Source organism: Hyperolius riggenbachi, chromosome 3 (genome assembly GCF_040937935.1).
Source record: "Hyperolius riggenbachi isolate aHypRig1 chromosome 3, aHypRig1.pri, whole genome shotgun sequence".
Lineage (NCBI taxonomy): Eukaryota > Metazoa > Chordata > Amphibia > Anura > Hyperoliidae > Hyperolius > Hyperolius riggenbachi.
In genome coordinates, this window is record NC_090648.1 from 240,626,633 (window position 1) to 240,645,000 (window position 18,368).

The following is an 18,368-nucleotide window of genomic DNA, read 5'->3' on the forward strand; positions in this document are numbered from 1 at the left end:
GAAGACCCGGGTAACCATATCATGGGGTAGCATTATTTGCCTGACAATTCCTTTAAAACTTTCATACAATTTCAACAATATCCCAGTACATGGAACAGTCTCTTATCAAGAAAGCTCAAAGTCCCTACCATTACAGGATCTATAACCTGTGGAATGCGATAACAATTTAACAGCGCTGCAGTGACCTAAAGCACAAATACATAGACAATAGTAAGTTTAACCACTTCAGCACCACAGGGTTTTTCGCTTAAAAACCAGAGCAATTTTCACATTTCAGCGCTCCTCCCATTCATTCACCAATAACTTTATTGCTACTCAGCAGATGTAAATGATCTATATCTTGTTTTTTTTGCCACAAATTATGCTTTGTGAGGGTGATATTTGCGTTTAGTAATTATGCTATTATCTATGCATTTTAAAGGGAAAATTGAGAAGAAAAAAAAAGAAGAAATACACTATTTCTCCATTTCCATCCACTATAGTTTTCAAATAAACAATGTTTCCATAGGTAAAACCCAAACATTGTATTTGCTAATTTGTCCTGGTTATCTCAACATTTAAATAATGTTCCTAGTACAATGTATGGCGATAATATATTAGTTTCTGGTTTGTGTTTTTTGTTTTCTCATTGTACTCTATCAGTAATTAAAAGCCCTTATCTTCATGATTAACAGTAATACACTCTCATGGCATACATATTTTAAAAGCTAAATCCCTAGGGTAACTATGTATTCTCTTTTCAATGCTGTCACTTGTTTTTTTTTACAAGTTTTTTTTTTAGGGGTATATAGTACATGAAAATAACAGTTTTATTCCTTTTCATTCAGTTTTCCGGTAAAAAAAATCAAAAAAAAAAAAAAAAAATCACATGACTTAGCCCTCAGTTGTCAAACACCACAAAATCTATTCTCTCACTTGTCACGGTTAAAATGATACCCTATATACATAATCAGATAGCTTATTGGGCATACAGCACACTGTTTACCACAAGTACGCCTATCTACTCCCCTGAGCTTCAGATAAAGTTTTGTGGGGAGTAGATAAGCGTAGCAAGGGAGGTGAAGTGGTTAAAGAGCAGGTGGTTGCCAATAACCTGGAAAGTACTTTTGACAACACTTTATAGGCAAATTTTGCAATATTAGTTAATATTGATCATGCTACACAAATAAGTGTGTGCGTTTTGTTTTTCAAACACTGACTTTTTACTAGAGATTCTGATGGGCAGTTGTGAAACCACATTTATAAAGTGTACCCAAGACTAATGGATTGAAAAGCTTTATATATACCCCCGGGGTTCCCTCCAAGCAGATGGCTCCCTCGCTGCTGTCCTCCTGGATGAGCCGGAAGATGCCCGGTTATCTTCAGCCAGTTGGACATGTTGTGCGCATGCCCTGCTAATGTCGGGAGCGCGGTGGGGTAGCACGTGTGGGCAGACTGCGCCAACTGGCTGAAAATAACCGCGCATCCACCGGCTCATCCAGGAGAACGGCAGCATGGGAGCGATTGGTGTGGAGGGGGCTGGAGGAAGCCCCAGGTATGTATCAAACTTTTTAATCCTTTCATCTCGAGTACACTTTAAAGTTTTCACTTGGAATTGTTTCCCACCATTATCTGTAATCATCATAGGCAACAAACCTCTGATAGCTCACAGTACACATATTGTGGATGTCCAGGATCCTCTGGGAAACTTTGCTATATAACACAAGCAAAGAGCAAACCAATTCACATTACCCCACCCACCCATTAAGTTATTAATACATCTATACAGTGATTATAAATTAACTGTAAACAACATTCTAAGTTTTATCTTTTCCCAAAGGAATCTCTAGCTAGCTAGCAATACTGCTGTAGCTTGAATAAGAAATGCTCTACTGCACAAGTAGATTAGGGAGTGTGTAAGTATCAGCATTTATTTCTGGAGAATGAACACGTTATTTCCAGGGTTTACTGCGTGGACTGATGCTGCGGATAGATCTGGAGCTGCTGACTGTGCTTGCAGAGGATGGAACTTCTGATCTCCCTGAAGATAGTCGGCTAAGACGGCCTGATAATAACAGAGAAAGAAGTCACTTATTCTGTATTACCAAACAGTATTTAACTATACAATTCATTACTGCATTTAATCAGTCATATTAAAACCTAATGAAAAGCACAAGGTTGTCACAGAGACACATGCCATCCTCTTTACTCATGCCTGCCAACTAAATTCAGACCAGTGGCATAGGGATTATCATTGCGGTTGCTAAGTGGCACTTAGCTACGGGAGGCTCAGTGAGCATAGCCAGTGGCGATATGTGGGTCTGCAGCAGTTCAACTGAGTATTTCCCCAGAGTCCATGGCGGCCTGAAGGGTTTTTTTTGGCTTTGCCCTGCACCCAAAATTTCCTGGCGCCTTAATTACATGAATGTGCTCCAGGATCCACATTCTCCAGGCACCCCTTTATCTAGAACTACAGCACACTCTCTCCTCACATAACGCGAGAGGGTGCACTAATCAGAGGCAGAGACGCCTGGAGAAGATAGACCATCGGCGGAGCCTGGAGAGCCGAGTCACTGCTCTCATATGGCCACTGCCCATAGGGGAGGGCTAGTGTGAGGGATAGTAAAATATATTGGTACAATCACAGATTTTATTGTGAGGAATTGGGGAGGTAGAATATTGGTACAATTACCAATATTCTACTATCTAGGACCAAATATACATTTTACCAGGCCCCCCATTAAATGTAGCTATGGGGGACCCTGTGGCTTCCAATACTGAGGGTGGCTTGTCTGGCTACCTATACGGGGAGGGGCAGCATTTTAGGGACAACAAAACTTTTCTATGGGGCCGCATGATTTCTACCTACATCCCTGACGCAGACTTTCTAACACAAAGTTTCCACAGATACAACATCAGGACTAATGAACTCTATAAGCTACGCATAGACTCAGTTGTTCACAATCTGTTATCAGCTTGCACAGTAATCCAAGTACAGTTGTAAACTTAGTTACACTGACATTCATAAACTGCACTATGGAGAGAATGAAGCAGCAGGAGGCCTTCTGCTGCAGGGAAATACAAGAAAACTAAACCAATAATTTAACAAGATGTCAAAGATTATACAAACTCCTGACTGGTGGCAAAAATAAAATAAAAAAACGGACACTTATCTGGGGGTTCTATCTGCCCCCTGTAGCTGTCATGTCCCGCGCCATCCATTTAAGATTCTCCATTTGCACCAGTCAATTATTCGTCTAACAAGACGAATAGTGCTTGCTCCCGCTCACATCTTCAGGAGCTTACTGCGCATCGCCCAGAGGCACCTTCGGGAGCGAGCACAGCCACAGTCTCGCTGAAGGGATAATTAGACCGGGACGGTGAACGGACGATCGTAGGATGACGGCACGGGACATGACAGCTACAGGGGGCTGATAGAAGCCCCAGGTTAGTGTCAGTTTTTTTTTTTTTTTTTTTTTTAACTCCACAGAGCTCCTTTAACCATTTCAGCCCGCAGAGATTTTTCACCTTATGCATCAGATCAATTTTCACCTCCCATTCATTTGCTAATAACTTTATCACTACTTATCACAATTTATTGATCTATATCTTGTTTTTTCCGCCACTAATTAGGCATTTTTAAGTGGTACATTTTGCTAAGAATTATTTTTTTATAAATGCATTTTAACAGGATTAATAAGAAAAAAAATGGAAAAAAATTCACTACTTCTCAGTTTTCTGCCATTATAGCTTTAAAATAATCCACGCTACCATAATTAAAACCTATGTATTTTATTTGCCTGTTTGTCTCGGGTATGACACCATTTAAATTTTGTCCCTATCACAATGTATGGCGCCAATATTTTATTTGCAAATAAAGGTTCTTCAGATTCGCACCATCTAAAATTCTTTATTAAGTACCGTATATACCCGGATATAAGTCGACTTCGTGTATAAGTCGACCCCACTATTTGACCCTCTTAAGCTGGAATTTTTTAATAACTCAAGTATAAGTCTATCTAGCAAAGTTAATGGCTGCACAGTAGACTTGAAGCCTTGCACAAGACATAATGAAAACATAGAGAAATGCAAACTGTATGTATTAAGAGAGTTTAGCCTGTCTAATCCCTACTCATCTGTGTCTAATAACAAGTTGTAATTTGATCTCTTCTCTGTGTCACCTGACAAGGCAGATAAACTCATTTGAAAGCACAGGATGTTAACAATACGCCTGCTTCCATGAAAGCAGGAAGTAGACACACTACAGCTGATACAAATTCTGCAATTCATCTGCAAACAAAAGGCATTTTTCTTTTAAAGGATATCATGCTATTGCATATCTTTTAGAGCAGAGAGAAAGATCTGAGATCAGGTCTGCTTTAAACAATAAACCCTTCCCAGAGCCCCAGCAGCCAGCATCTCTCTATCCCTCCCCACAGTGCTAAATCACCTGCAACACACTGAAAATCCCCCCTCCCTCCCAGCACAACTCTGTAATGTTATGCGCTGGGAAGGCAGCTTCTTTCTGTCCCCTTCCCCGCAATGCTAAACTATTTTGTGCTTCCATCCTCTCTCCCCCCCCTCTGTGCGATCACAGTGAGCACTGCAGCAGAAGCCAACACTTACAGTTCGATTGCCAGCGCTGAATCCTCTATACACTCTCCATTCATGCCGCTCTCTGTCCAATAGTACAGCTCCGGTTCCTGATGTCATGTGACTTCATGTGTCATGTGACATCAGGAGTCGCGCTGTACTATTGGACAGAGAGCGGAAAGGAGGGAGTATAGAGGATACCGCACTGGCAATGAAGCTTAATCGCCGGTGTCCTGTCATGAAAAGCTGCTTGCATCAGGGATAGGCAGGTCAGGACAGTGATCGGTGGCTGGAACAGAAGGATTTTTAGAGCGGCTTCTACTCCCGCAGCGGTTGTAGGAGCCGCTCTAAATCCCTCCGTTCTAGCCACCGATCACTGTCCTCACCTGCCTATCCCTGATGCAAGCAGCTTTTCATGACAGGACACCGGCGATTTAATCTCCGCCCCCGCCATTCTCATCATTGTCCCATGCCCATCTAATTGCTGCTTCTCCCTGAAGTGTCAGCACATACAGCGAGTGCCAGGGAGAGAGCTGTATTATTCATTTTAATGGGGAAAAGTGAGCGGCTCCTACCCCGGCAGCCGCCGGAGCATCACATGCTCAGCGGGGACCAGCATTCTCCGCTGCCGTCTGAGAGAATAAGTAATGAGCGGGGGTTAGTCCATTCTCCTGCTTGCAGGGGGGCACAGCATTGTGGCATCTAGGAATCATAGAGCAGGGGGATAAAATCCGGTTGGCTGGCAGCACTAGTGGGATCATACTGCAGCAGATGCAGAGCAGAGGGGTCAATTGATACTCAGCTACAAGTCAGAAATTTAGGTCTGACACGAGTATAAGTCGACCCCCCCTACTTTACAAAAGTAGATCAGACCTAAATTTCTCGACTTATAGCCGAGTATATACGGTAATGTTCTTTAAAACGTTACATCATAAAAGTATACATGTGGGTATCTGTAAGGTAGATCTACCTTACAGATACATCATAAAAGTATACATGTGGGTAACGTTTTAAAGAACATTACTTAATAAAGAATTTTAGATGGTGCAAATCTGAAGAATCTATATTGCAGTGTCTTGTGACTCCAAAGACGATTTCAGCACATCTAGTGAAGTGCGGTGACGATTGTGGAATTTGGAAATAAAGGTGCATTTTTTCCGTTTTGCGTCCATCACTATTTACAAGCTTATAATTTAAAAAATGTTCGTAGTATACCCACTTTTAAATGCATATTTAAAAAGTTCAGACCCTTAGGTAACTATTTGTTTTTTTTTTACATTAACATTTTTTATTTGGGTAATATTTTGGTGTGGGAAATAAAAGCTAATTTTTAATGTTATAATGTGTAAAATTGTAATGTAAATATGTGTAGATGTAGTTTTACTATTTGGCCACCTTCAGTTTTTTTCTCCCTCCTTGTGCTTCTCGCTAAGCGGAAGCACAAGGGTGATGCGGAAATTTTGACATGCAGAAACACTGAAGCCTCTAGCGAGAGCGCGTCAGTCTTTCTGCTGGGGACGCGGATCAGTGATTGGGAACCATGTTCCCATTCACTGACCCCTGGGCTACCGCGGGAGCGCGCCAAAGCACAACACCGCAGCAGAGCAGCCGTCCGGATGTGAGCTTCACAAAATGGTTAAAAAGAAGAACTGTAAAGAGAGGTGTTTTTTTTTTCACAAAACAAAGGAAAAGATAATGCGTTATGAGTAAAAGAATAAGAGATAAGCAAAAGAGGGGAAAATAATCCTCTAACCCCATCAGTGTGGTGATGAAAAAGAGCCTCTTTCTCCCACTCAGCATGGGTATGTGTAAAAATACACCACAAAACACATTATACTACTTCTCCTGAGTACGGCGATACCACATGTGTGGCACTTTTTTGCACCCTAACTGCGCTAAAGGGCCCAAAGTCCAATGAGTACCTTTAGGATTTTACAGGTCATTTTGAGAAATTTCGTTTCAAGACTACTCCTCACGGTTTAGGGCCCCTAAAATGCCAGGGCAGTATAGGAACCCCACAAATGACCCCATTTTAGAAAGAAGACACCCCAAGGTATTCCGTTAGGAGTATGGTGAGTTCATAGAAGATTTTATTTTTTGTCAAAAGTTAGCGGAAAATGACACTTTGTGAAAAAACAAAATTAAAATCAATTTCCGCTAACTTGTGACAAAAAATAAAATCTTCTATGAACTCGCCATACTACTAACGGAATACCTTAGGGTGTCTTCTTTCTAAAATGGGGTCATTTGTGGGGTTCCTATACTGCCCTGGCATTTTAGGGGCCTTAAACCGTGAGGAGTAGTCTTGAAACGAAATTTCTCAAAATGACCTGTGAAATCCTAAAGGTACTCATTGGACTTTGGACCCTTTAGCGCAGTTAGGGTGCAAAAAAGTGCCACACATGTGGTATCGCCATACTCGGGAGAAGTAGTACAATGTGTTTTGGGGTGTATTTTTACACATACCCATGCTGGGGGGGAGAAATACCTCTGTAAATGGACAATTGTGTGTAAAAAAATCAAAAGATTGTCATTTACAGAAGTATTTCTCCCACCCAGCATGGGTATGTGTAAAAATACACCCCAAAACACATTATACTACTTCTCCCGAGTACGGCGATACCACATGTGTGGCACTTTTTTGCACCCTAACTGCACTAAGGGGCCCAAAGTCCAATGAGTACCTTTAGGATTTCACAGGTCATTTTTGTTTCAAGACTACTCCTCACGGTTTAGGGCCCCTAAAATGCCAGGGCAGTATAGGAACCCCACTAGTGACCCCATTTTAGAAAGAAGACACCCCAAGGTATTCCGTTAGGAGTATGGTGAGTTCATAGAAGTTTTTATTTTTTTGTCACAAGTTAGCGGAAATTGATTTTAATTGTTTTTTTTTCACAAAGTGTCATTTTCCGCTAACTTGTGACAAAAAATAAAATCTTCTATGAACTCACCATACTCCGTACGGAATACCTTTGGGTGTCTTCTTTCTAGAATGGGGTCATTTGTGGGGTTCCTATACTGCCCTGGCATTTTAGGGGCCCTAAACCGTGAGGAGTAGTCTTGAAACCAAATGTCGCAAAATGACCTGCAAAATCCTAAAGGTACTCATTGGACTTTGGGCCCCTTAGCGTACTTAGGGTGTAAAAAAAAGTTCCACACATGTGGTACCGCCGTACTCAGGAGAAGTAGTATAATGCGTTTTGGGGTGTATTTTTACACATACCCATGCTAAGTGGGAGAAATATCTCTGTAAATGACAATTGTTTGATTTTTTTACACACAATTGTCCATTTACATAGAAATTTCTCCCACCTAGCATGGGTATGTGTAAAAATACACCCCAAAACACATTATACTACTTTTCCTGAGTACGGCGGTACCACATGTGTGACACTTTTTTGCAGCCTAGGTGCGCTAAGGGGCCCAACGTCCTATTCACAGGTCATTTTGAGGCATTTGTTTTCTAGACTACTCCTCGCGGTTTAGGGCCCCTAAAATGCAAGGGCAGTATAGGAACCCCACAAGTGACCCCATTTTAGAAAGAAGACACCCAAAGGTATTCCGTTAGGTGTATGGCGAGTTCATAGAAGATTTTATTTTTTGTCCCAAGTTAGTGAAAAATGACACTTTGTGAAAAAAACCCAATAAAAATCAATTTCCGCTAACTTTTGACAAAAAATAAAATCTTCTATGAACTCGTCATACACCTAACAGAATACCTTGGGGTGTCTTTTTTTCTAAAATGGGGTCACTTGTGGGGTTTCTATACCGCCCTGGCATTTTACAGGCCTAAAACCGTGAGTAGTCTGGAAACCAAATGTCTCAAAATGACTGTTCAGGGGTATAAGCATCTGCAAATTTTGATGACAGGTGGTCTATGAGGGGGCGAATTTTGTGGAACCGGTCATAAGCAGGGTTGCCTTTTAGATGACAGGTTGTATTGGGCCTGATCTGATGGATAGGAGTGCTAGGGGGGTGACAGGAGGTGATTGATGGGTGTCTCAAGGTGTGATTAGAGGGGGGAAGATGCAAGCAATGCACTGGCGAGGTGATCAGGGCTGGGGTCTGAGGGCATTCTGAGGGTGTGGGCGGGTGATTGAGTGCCCTAGGGGCAGATAGGGGTCTAATCTGATAGGTAGCAGTGACAGGGGGTGATTGATGGGTAATTAGTGGGTGTTTAGAGGAGAGAATAGATGGAAACACTGCGCTTGGGTGGTGATCTGATGTCGGATCTGCGGGCGATCTATTGGTGTGGGTGGGTGATCAGATTGCCCGCAAGGGGCAGGTTAGGGGCTGATTGATGGGTGGCAGTGACAGCGGGTGATTGATGGGCGGCAGTGACAGGGGGTGATTGATGGGTGTCAGTGACAGGGGGTGATTGATGGGTAATTGATAGGGGATTGACAGGTAATCAGTGGGTTATTACAGGGGAGAACAGATGTAAATATTGCACTGGCGAATTGATAATGGGGGGTCTGAGGGCAATCTGAGCGTGTAGGCGGGCGATTGGGTGCCCGCAAGGGGCAGATTAGGGTCTGATCTGATGGGTAACAGTGACAGGTGGTGATAGGGGGTGATTGATAGGTAATTAGTGGGTGTTTAGAGGAGAGAATAGATGGAAACACTGCGCTTGGGTGGTGATCTGATGTCGGATCTGCGGGCGATCTATTGGTGTGGGTGGGTGATCAGTTTGCCCGCAAGGGGCAGGTTAGGGGCTGATTGTTGGGTGGCAGTGACAGGGGGTGATTGATGGGTGATAGGTGATTGGCAGGTGATTGACAGGTGATCAGTGGGTTATTACAGGGAAGGCCAGATGTAATTAATGCACTGGCGAATTTATAAGGGGGGGGGGTCTGAGGGCAATCTGAGCGTGTGGGCGGGTGATTGGGTGCCCGCAAGGGGCAGATTAGGGTCTGATCTGATAGGTAACAGTGACGGTTGGTGATAGGGGGTGATTGATGGGTGATTGATGGGTAATTAGTGGGTGTTTAGAGAAGATAACAGATGTAAACAATACATTTGGGAGGTAATCTGACGGCGGGTTTGCGGGCGATCTAATGGTGTGGGTGGGTGATCAGATTGCCCGCAAGGGGCAGGTTAGGGGCTGATTGATGGGTGGCAGTGACAGGGGGTGACAGGGGGTGATTGATGGGTGATAGGTGATTGGCAGGTGATTGACAGGTGATCAGTGGGTTATTACAGGGAAGAACAGATGTAATTAATGCACTGGTGAATTGATAAGGGGGGGTCAGAGGGCAATCTGAGCGTGTGGGCGGGTGATTGGGTGCCCGCAAGGGGCAGATTAGGGTCTGATCTGATAGGTAAAAGTAAATACAAAAATATGTACATAAGCGCTCACAAGGAGTGGAAATGGAAATTAAATAGATAAAAGTTCATGAGAATTTTGTGAACACCAGTCTATAAACGGTGGAGCGCTGCCTGGCTATTAGTGAAATAGCTTTTTGAATACAAGACAACAGTAGGATAAGCGCTCAGAACAAAAGTCTCTATTGTAGAATACACATGAGTTCAGTGATAGCTGGCATCAATAAATGGACATACTCCCCTCCCCCAATATGGAGAGACTCACCGGACTTTGCGGCCTGATTGGGCCCGACAACGCCTCAGGGGTATTGGCCACCCCTCAGCCTCTCTGGCAACCTCCGGGATGCTGCACTCCTTACTTCCGACTTGCTTGGCCAATTGGTATAAGTGCCACCATAGAGTCCGCCTAGAGCGGCAATCTGGTGTACTGTCTATCCTGCTGCTACGCTGACTCCCTCACTGCTGGGAGGACCTGCTGATCTGGGGGTCTGGGGAGAATCTGAGGGGTGGGGGGGGGGGGGGTTGATCAGGAGGGAGCGGGGGGCAGGGGGGGGGATAAGAAAAAAAAAAATAGCGTTGACAGATAGTGACAGGGAGTGATTGATGGGTGATTAGGGGGGTGATTGGGTGCAAACAGGGGTCTGGGGGGTGGGCAGGGGGGGGTCTGATGGGTGCCGTGGGTGATCTGGGGCGGGGGGGGGGGGGGAAATCAGTGTGCTTGGTGCAGACTAGGGTGGCTGCAGCCTGCCCTGGTGGTCCCTCGGACATTGGGACCACCAGGGCAGGAGGCAGCCTGTATAATACACTTTGTAAACATTACAAAGTGTATTATACACTTTGTATGCGGCGATCGTCGGGTTAACATCCCGCCGGCGCTTCGTATCGCCGGCGGGATGTTGCGGCGGGTGAGCGGCGCCAGGCGGAGGCGGAGGATCGCGTCACGGATGACGCGATCGCTCCGCCCATGCCCCTACAAGGACCGCCGCCATTTGTCTATACGGCGGTCCTTGCGGCGTCCACTTCCCGGCCGCCTCTGTGCGTTAGGCGGTCGGGAAGTGGTTAATGTAGAACAGGTTTTCTTGTGAAAGAGAAAACTGCAGCTCAAGCCTCCCATGTGGGAAGCGCATGCACTTATTTTAGTTTGAAGTAGGACATACATTTCAGTGAATCTAAACAGCTATCCTCACAAACTGTCACAAGCTAATTTAGGATACACAGCATCAAACTTTCTGCTCCCACATGGGAGAGTAAAAACAGGAAAATCTACAGATACAAACAAGGAAGCAGACAGGTCCTTATCACGCATTATATCTGTTCTTGTATTCACCATATTTTAAACTCATATTTGACAAAGGTCCGCAAAAAAAACCAAACAAACAAAAAAAGATGGTGGACTGAGCACTTACTGGCAGTGTCTGCTGGCATGAGCATTTTCTCCAGATGCTCCTCTAGTTTTTCCAGGTCATGGCTAGAAAATCTCCATTTGTTCTCAGCTGGTAACATGGGGTCCCTTGGAGTGATTCGCCTGCGTGCAGACTTAGATTGGACAGGCTGAGGTAAGCAGGTTACTGGGAAGGAGCCGGTTGTTAGGCCATCTGGGAACTTTTGGGCTATGACTTTCAGACCTGCATATAACATTGTGACAGGACAGTTCATTACCAAGCTTGTAGAATATTGTAAATTGAGATATTAAAGTATAATCCACATTGGTCATTTACCACTCACAGTACTTTCCTCCGGTGCTTTGTAAAGAGAACATAATGTGTGATAAAAGCACATTATTAGTACAATAACCCTTTTATAGTAATTATCCTAACCTTTGTATAGGGCCTTTTTCCTGTTGGACTTAAAGCGCTCAAGAGCTGCAGCCACTAAGGGCGCAGCTCTTGAAAACATCCAGGGTTTTCTGGATGTGAGAGGTCCAGAGCCTGGGTGTGAGAGGTCCAGGCCCACCTGCACTCCCCTCCAGGTATCGCATGTTGGCCTTGGGGCCCCGGCCAGTGAGAGAGGTCCGGGGCCCCTGGCCATAGTGCGAACCAATCGTGTGTTTTTAAACGTTTTCTTTCAGCTCTAGGACATGGCAGACAGGTGAGCGGTTAGGGAGGGACCCCTGTGGGAGGGATGCCTGCACGGGGCGGTCCTGCTAGCGATGCAATCTTGCGATGGCGTCCAACTGAAGCCTCCCACCTGAATGCTAATGGCTGCTAGATGTGGTATGGCAGGTAAAGGGTGTATGATAGTGCATCCTGATTTGCTGACGAGCACCTGCTGACCACTTTAAATGTACCTGGATGCATGCACTGCTGTGTTCTATTGCTTGTGTGTGTTGTGTTTTGCCACAGCATCTGATGATTGTGCACTTTTTGTAATTTGCAGTGTGCAAAATGATGCTGCAGGTTGTAAGTTATCTTCCTGCATGCAAAGGCTATCATTCATAAAGGAGCGGTCGGTAAGGAGAATCAGTGCGGGAAAACACCGCTGCCGGTGTTTTAGACTTCTGGCTGCTGATTCATAAAAATGTATCCAGTTGCGGTAGCAGTGCGGAGATTCCCCGAACTAAGCTGGCGGTAGGCAGGCGGTAGGCTTGCGGAGACACGGAAGCAGCCGAGTTGATACATTTCTCCGTGTTCCGCTCTGCTGCAGCTGCCTGGGAGGTCTGTGTGTCTCCATTCATTTACATTGTTATCGCCACAGAGGGAGCGGTACTTCCCGACCTCACACCGCTTGCGGTGATCTTTATGAATTAACATTTTGCTACATTTTTTTTACAATAATCACCGCACAAGGCGGCGATTTATCGCTGTGCTCGGTAATGTCAGCTTTTGATGCAGAAGGAGCCTTTATGAATGCAGATTTTGCTACGTGTGCGGTAAAGTCAGCAGTTTTAAGCATTTCCGCATGCGGAAATGCTTTATGAATGATAGCCAAAGTGTAAATGATCCCATTGACTTACAGTGGTAAGTTCTAATGTGAAAGGCATCCAAAACTGTGAAGTGTGAACCCTGCCTAAGGGAGGGATGGAGAATAGTTGTGCAGGGGGAGAAGGATGTACTCAATAATGCTACCACAGTACAACCACACCCATGCACAACCATTCTGCATTCTACTGCATCCATATCACCATGGTATCAAAGAGTCATTGGCACCAAGCTCCAGCCAGACCTCCAGGTAGCCTTGAATTTATCTTTACACCATCTGCATAAAGCAGCAATGCATTGAAGCTCCATCCAGACCTAGAAGATGGCTTTGTATTTACCTTTATACCATCTACATGAAACAGCATTACTCCAAACTGTATAGAGGACAGCAAAGTTGATGCTTTGATATACTGACAGCTACAAAAACTATTTTTGTAAATATTTAAAGGAGGGTATGCAAAAAATAATGAAATAACTAAAGTGGGAATATTTAAATTATTTCTACTGTAGGCCATCTATTAAAGCAAACTTTATAAGCAATTTTATTTGCAGAACTAATCCTAAATAGAAATTTTCTTTCATGTTCTTATTTTGTTTTTAAGGGTTAAAAAACGTTTATTCACTATCCTGTAATAAGAACTGTTTGCACAGCAACACAAAAAGATCAATGGCAGTTTTCAAAAGAGCTGCTGAGGCACTTCAACTGTTTTGACTGCAAAGAAAGCACTGGTTTATCAACCTTTTCAATGTACTATTTGCTCACATTTATCTCCTCACGCTATTTCAGGTACCCTTTAGGTTTGATAAATAAGAACATAAAAGCATAGATGCGTAAAAGGCTTCCTTACCTCCAGAAAGCATAAATAGGTTTTCAAATCCTCTTTCACACATTGTAGTAGCTGCTTGACTGGCTATCCTTTCGTCTTCATCATAGAGAATAATGATTTTTCCATGTGCATTTTTCTAAATACAGAAGTTAAGGCAAATCTTTTCCATGTCCTGAGTCAGGCATGGAATCCACTGGGAGCGATTTTCTGAGCACTTTGTGATTTTAAAAGTTCTTGCTAATGTAATTATATGGGTGTGATCTCACCCGAGTGATATGATTTTATAAAAATCCCCCATAACATTGCATTAGCAAGAGCTTTTTCAAATCACTAGCGCTTAGAAATGGCTGCTAGTGGGTTTGAGCCCTGAGGCTGGTTATACACAGCACTATGAGATATGTGCAAATACTGCGACTGCTTCAATCTTATATCACATGCACTGAGGTAGTTTTACTGAGCCTGGATCCTGCTAGCTTGTGCTGAACTCTTTTTAAAAATGAATGGCCTGTCCATAGGCAAAATGTTAGGCCCCGTTCACACTGCACGCGTTTCCAGACGCGTTTTGGAAACACGTGCAGGAGGCCGACACGCACGACAGACAGTGCATAGAGTGCACTGTCTGATGTTCACACTGCATGCGTTCCGGACCTGTGCGGTCCGGGAACGCATGCTGCACGCATTTTTTGCAAAAACACGCGGCTGTCCCATTCACTTTTCAGTGATAGGTTTAGCCACACAACGTACACAAGCGCGGATGGCGTGCGTCTGTACTAGTGATGGGCGAACAGTGTTCGCCACTGTTCGGGTTCGCCCGGATTTTGGGCTGTTCGAGTTCGGTTCGGGCTCCGCCGGACACCTCGTGGTGTTCGACCATGCGGTCGAACGTATGTTCGGCCTGACAGCGCATGGCCGAACATTCCCCGAACGTTCGGCTCGCGCTGTGATTGGCCGAGCGGGTCACGTGGGTCGGGCTCGAACACGCGGCTCGCACTGCGATTGGCCGAGCGGGTCACGTGGTTCGGGTAAATAAATACCCAAACCGCGTCATTTCTCCGCCACTTGAAGTTGGGTTTAGCTTTGGGTAGGCAGGTAGGTTAGACTCTCTCACCAGCTAGGCTAGCCAGGGCCCCCCCAGCCTCCTAGTCATACTACTGTAGTGCCAGTCAGCGTGCTTGTACTGCTGGGATCAGTAGTACTTCCGCCACCAGTATATAGCATTGTCTATTGCCACTGTACTGCCAGTCAGCGTGTACTGCTGGGATCAGTAGTACTTCCGTCCGTCACCAGTGTATAACATACTATATAGCATTGTCTTCTTGCCACTGTACTGCCACAGTCAGCGTGTACTGCTGGGATCAGTAGTATTTCCGTCCGTCACCAGTGTATAGCATACTATATAGCATTGTCTTATTGCCACTGTACTGCCACAGTCAGCGTGTACTGCTGGGATCAGTAGTATTTCCGTCCGTCACCAGTGTATAGCATACTATATAGCATTGTCTTATTGCCACTGTACTGCCACAGTCAGCGTGTACTGCTGGGATCAGTAGTACTTCCGTCCGTCACCAGTGTATAGCATACTATATAGCATTGTCTTATTGCCACTGTACTGCCACAGTCAGCGTGTACTGCTGGGATCAGTAGTACTTCCGTCCGTCACCAGTGTATAGCATACTATATAGCATTGTCTTATTGCCACTGTACTGCCACAGTCAGCGTGTACTGCTGGGATCAGTAGTAGTTCCGTCCGTCACCAGTATATAGCATACTATATAGCATTGTCTTATTGCCACTGTACTGCCACAGTCAGCGTGTACTGCTGGGATCAGTAGTACTTCCGTCCATCACCAGTATATAGCATACTATATAGTATTGTCTTATTGCCACTGTACTGCCACAGTCAGCGTGTACTGCTGGGATCAGTAGTACTTCCGTCCGTCACCACTGCTATATAGCATTGTCTTATTGCCACTGTATTGCCACAGTCAGCGTGTACTGCTGGGATCAGTAGTACTTCCGTCCGTCACCAGTGTATAACATACTATATAGCATGGTCTTATTGCCACTGTACTGCCAGTCAGTGTGCGTGTACTGCTGGGATCAGTACAACCATAATGAAGAAATCCAGTGAAAGAGGGAGGGGCAAGGGAAGAGGTGTTTCCCCTGACGGTTCACGTAGAGGCCGCAGTGGAGCACCTAAGAAAACCCACTCAATACCACCCATGTGTGCCAGACAAACAACCCTCACTAATCCACAAGAGCAGGACCGGATAGTGAATTGGTTGACCTCTCAAGCGTCCAGCAGCGGGTTAAGCAGCAGCAGCACCAGCACATCCTTGTCACGCACGAGGTCCTCTGCCAGTTACAAGGAGCCAGTGGGCACAAAGGTGAAACAACCAGCAGCTACACCATGCACACAATGGCCAAATAACCAGTCCGAACAATTATTTCCAGACACAATGGGCTCTTCGGAGGAGCTATTCCCACTCCTACCCCCACAAACAATGGAACAGCCAGAAATGTTGTGCCCGGATTCACAACCATTGTGCGAGGAAACTGCACCACTCATTGAAATGCAAGGCGAGGACGAAGACACCCAAATCCCTGAGCAATGTGCGCAGGAATTGGAATTGCAGGAGGTCCACCAAGAACATCTTGAAGACATGGGAGTGAGGTGCGCAGAGGGTGTTCTGGGGAGCTCTAGTCCACTGCACACAGACACAGTCACAGATGAGGAGATGGAAGAGGAGGTTTTGGACGATGTGGACACAGACCCGGATTATCGAGTAGAACCTCGCCGTCGGGATAGCAGCAGTACAGATGAGTCTGCTGCAGAACCCACTGCTGCAAGAGTTCGCCGTGTGCCACAAAGTAGGCGGGGTATTTCGGACACAACAGGCGTAGCCGTACAAGTGAGACGCCAAAGAGGCACGAAGCAAACTCGCCAGCAAAGCAGGAGCTCAAAAGTCTGGGCTTTCTTTGAAGACTGCAGGGTGGATGTTACCATGGTGATTTGCAAGGTGTGCAGGACCCGACTGAGCAGGGGGAAAAATGTCAACAACCTCTCCACCACCAGCATGCGCCGCCACATTGTAGCCAAACATAGCACTCTGTGGTCAAACACGCAAGGCCAGGGTAGCGGCTCGCTTCCAGCCCCCAGCAACACTGCCTCCGTTGTCACCAGACCCTCCTCAGCAGCAGCCCAGCCATTACGTGGTGCACAAACATCCGTAGTAGACGACGATGTCAGTTTCCGCAACAGTCCTCTTGACGTTTCCCAGTCTTCAACGACCACAACAACCAACTGTCCTTCAGTGTGCGATCCTACGGTTCAGTTGTCTGTCCCGGAGATGTTTGAGCGCAAGAGAAAATTGCCAGCAAATGACCCCCGGGCCGTGGCACTAACAGCCAGCATAGCCAAGTTTGTGGCCTGCGAAATGCTGCCATATCGTGTGGTGGAGACAAACAGCTTCAAGCGCATGATGGCGCTTGCCATCCCACGTTACGTGGTTCCCAGCCGATACTATTTTGCGCGGTCTGCAGTGCTAGCGTTACATGAGCACGTGGTTAGCAAAATAACCAGAAGCTTGAAAAATGCCGTTGCCTGCAAGGTTCACCTCACCACAGACACCTGGACGAGTGCCTTTGGCCAGGGTCGATACATCTCCCTGACGGCGCACTGGGTGAACCTTGTGGAGCCTGGCAGTGACTCCTCCTCACCGGCTACGGCACGGGTGTTGCCCACGCCGCAAACTGCTGGACCGGCGTCCCTCAGAGGCACCAATCTCGACTCTGACTCCTTCTCCTCCAACGCCTCTCAAAGCTGTACCTCATCCGGCATCGGTAACCCAGCAATAGGGTCGTCGTGGAAGCAGTGCAGCACAGCTGTTGTCATGCGTCAGCAAGCCTTACTGAAGCTGATCTGCCTTGGAGATAAGAAGCACACAGGTGAAGAAATTTGGAAGGGAATCAAGGAACAGACCGATTTATGGCTGGCACCGCTGGACCTGAAACCAGGCATGGTTGTGTGTGACAATGGGAGCAATCTCATTCGCGCTTTAAAGTTGGCTAAGCTGACTTCCGGTTCCGGCGCCTGGATGTGAAGACGGGGAGAAGAGAGCTCCGCTAGACAAGCTCAGACTTGTAAAGATCCACACCAGATAAAACACCCGCAGAAGCACCTAACGGCAGAGAAAAGAATCGGGAAGTCAGCCGGACATTCACCCGTCAGATGGACAAATACCTGACACGATCCGGGCGGAGAAAGAACGCAGGCAAGCCGGAAACCAAGATGGCTGCCAGCACTACAGGCCGCAGAGACTCACGCGCTCTGGGAAATAAGCCGGACGGAGGGGATAGCGAGACACAAAGCGTCCGTGACTGGGACAGCGAAGCGGAGGAAACCCGCAGTGAGTACGAAGGGGAACTAGGCAATGCAGAGTTGGACAAACTAGCCACAGCAGTAGTAACTAAGCTGGCCCCTGAACTGCAAAGCATGATACACGCTGCCATGACGCAGTCACTGAAAAAAGTGCATAGAGAGCTACAGATGCAAGCGGGTCAATTAAAACAGGCAGAACAGAGAATTTCCAATGTGGAGGATGATTACCAAGCACATACCGTATTTTTCGGACCATAAGACGCACTTTTTCTCCCTCAAAAGTGGGGAGAAAAAGTCAGTGCGTCTTATGGTCCGAATGCTACAATTCAGCCCAGCGCAAATGTG

The 18,368-nt window shown here is 45.9% G+C and overlaps 1 protein-coding gene across 3 annotated transcripts in view; it reads right to left on the reverse strand.

Moving 5' to 3' along the window:
• Window positions 1–1,884: 1,884 nt before the first annotated feature.
• Window positions 1,885–18,368, reverse strand: part of CEP41 (centrosomal protein 41) — a 68,672-nt gene continuing 52,188 nt past the window's right edge. For all 3 annotated transcript variants that reach the window (XM_068276035.1, XM_068276037.1, XM_068276036.1), the window contains 3 exons: window positions 13,664–13,778; window positions 11,304–11,522; window positions 1,885–2,044 (listed from right to left, as the gene is read on the reverse strand). In XM_068276035.1, coding sequence (XP_068132136.1) covers window positions 1,932–2,044; window positions 11,304–11,522; window positions 13,664–13,778 — 447 coding nt within the window. In that variant the 3' untranslated portion in view covers window positions 1,885–1,931. The remainder of the gene's footprint in view (window positions 2,045–11,303; window positions 11,523–13,663; window positions 13,779–18,368) is intronic.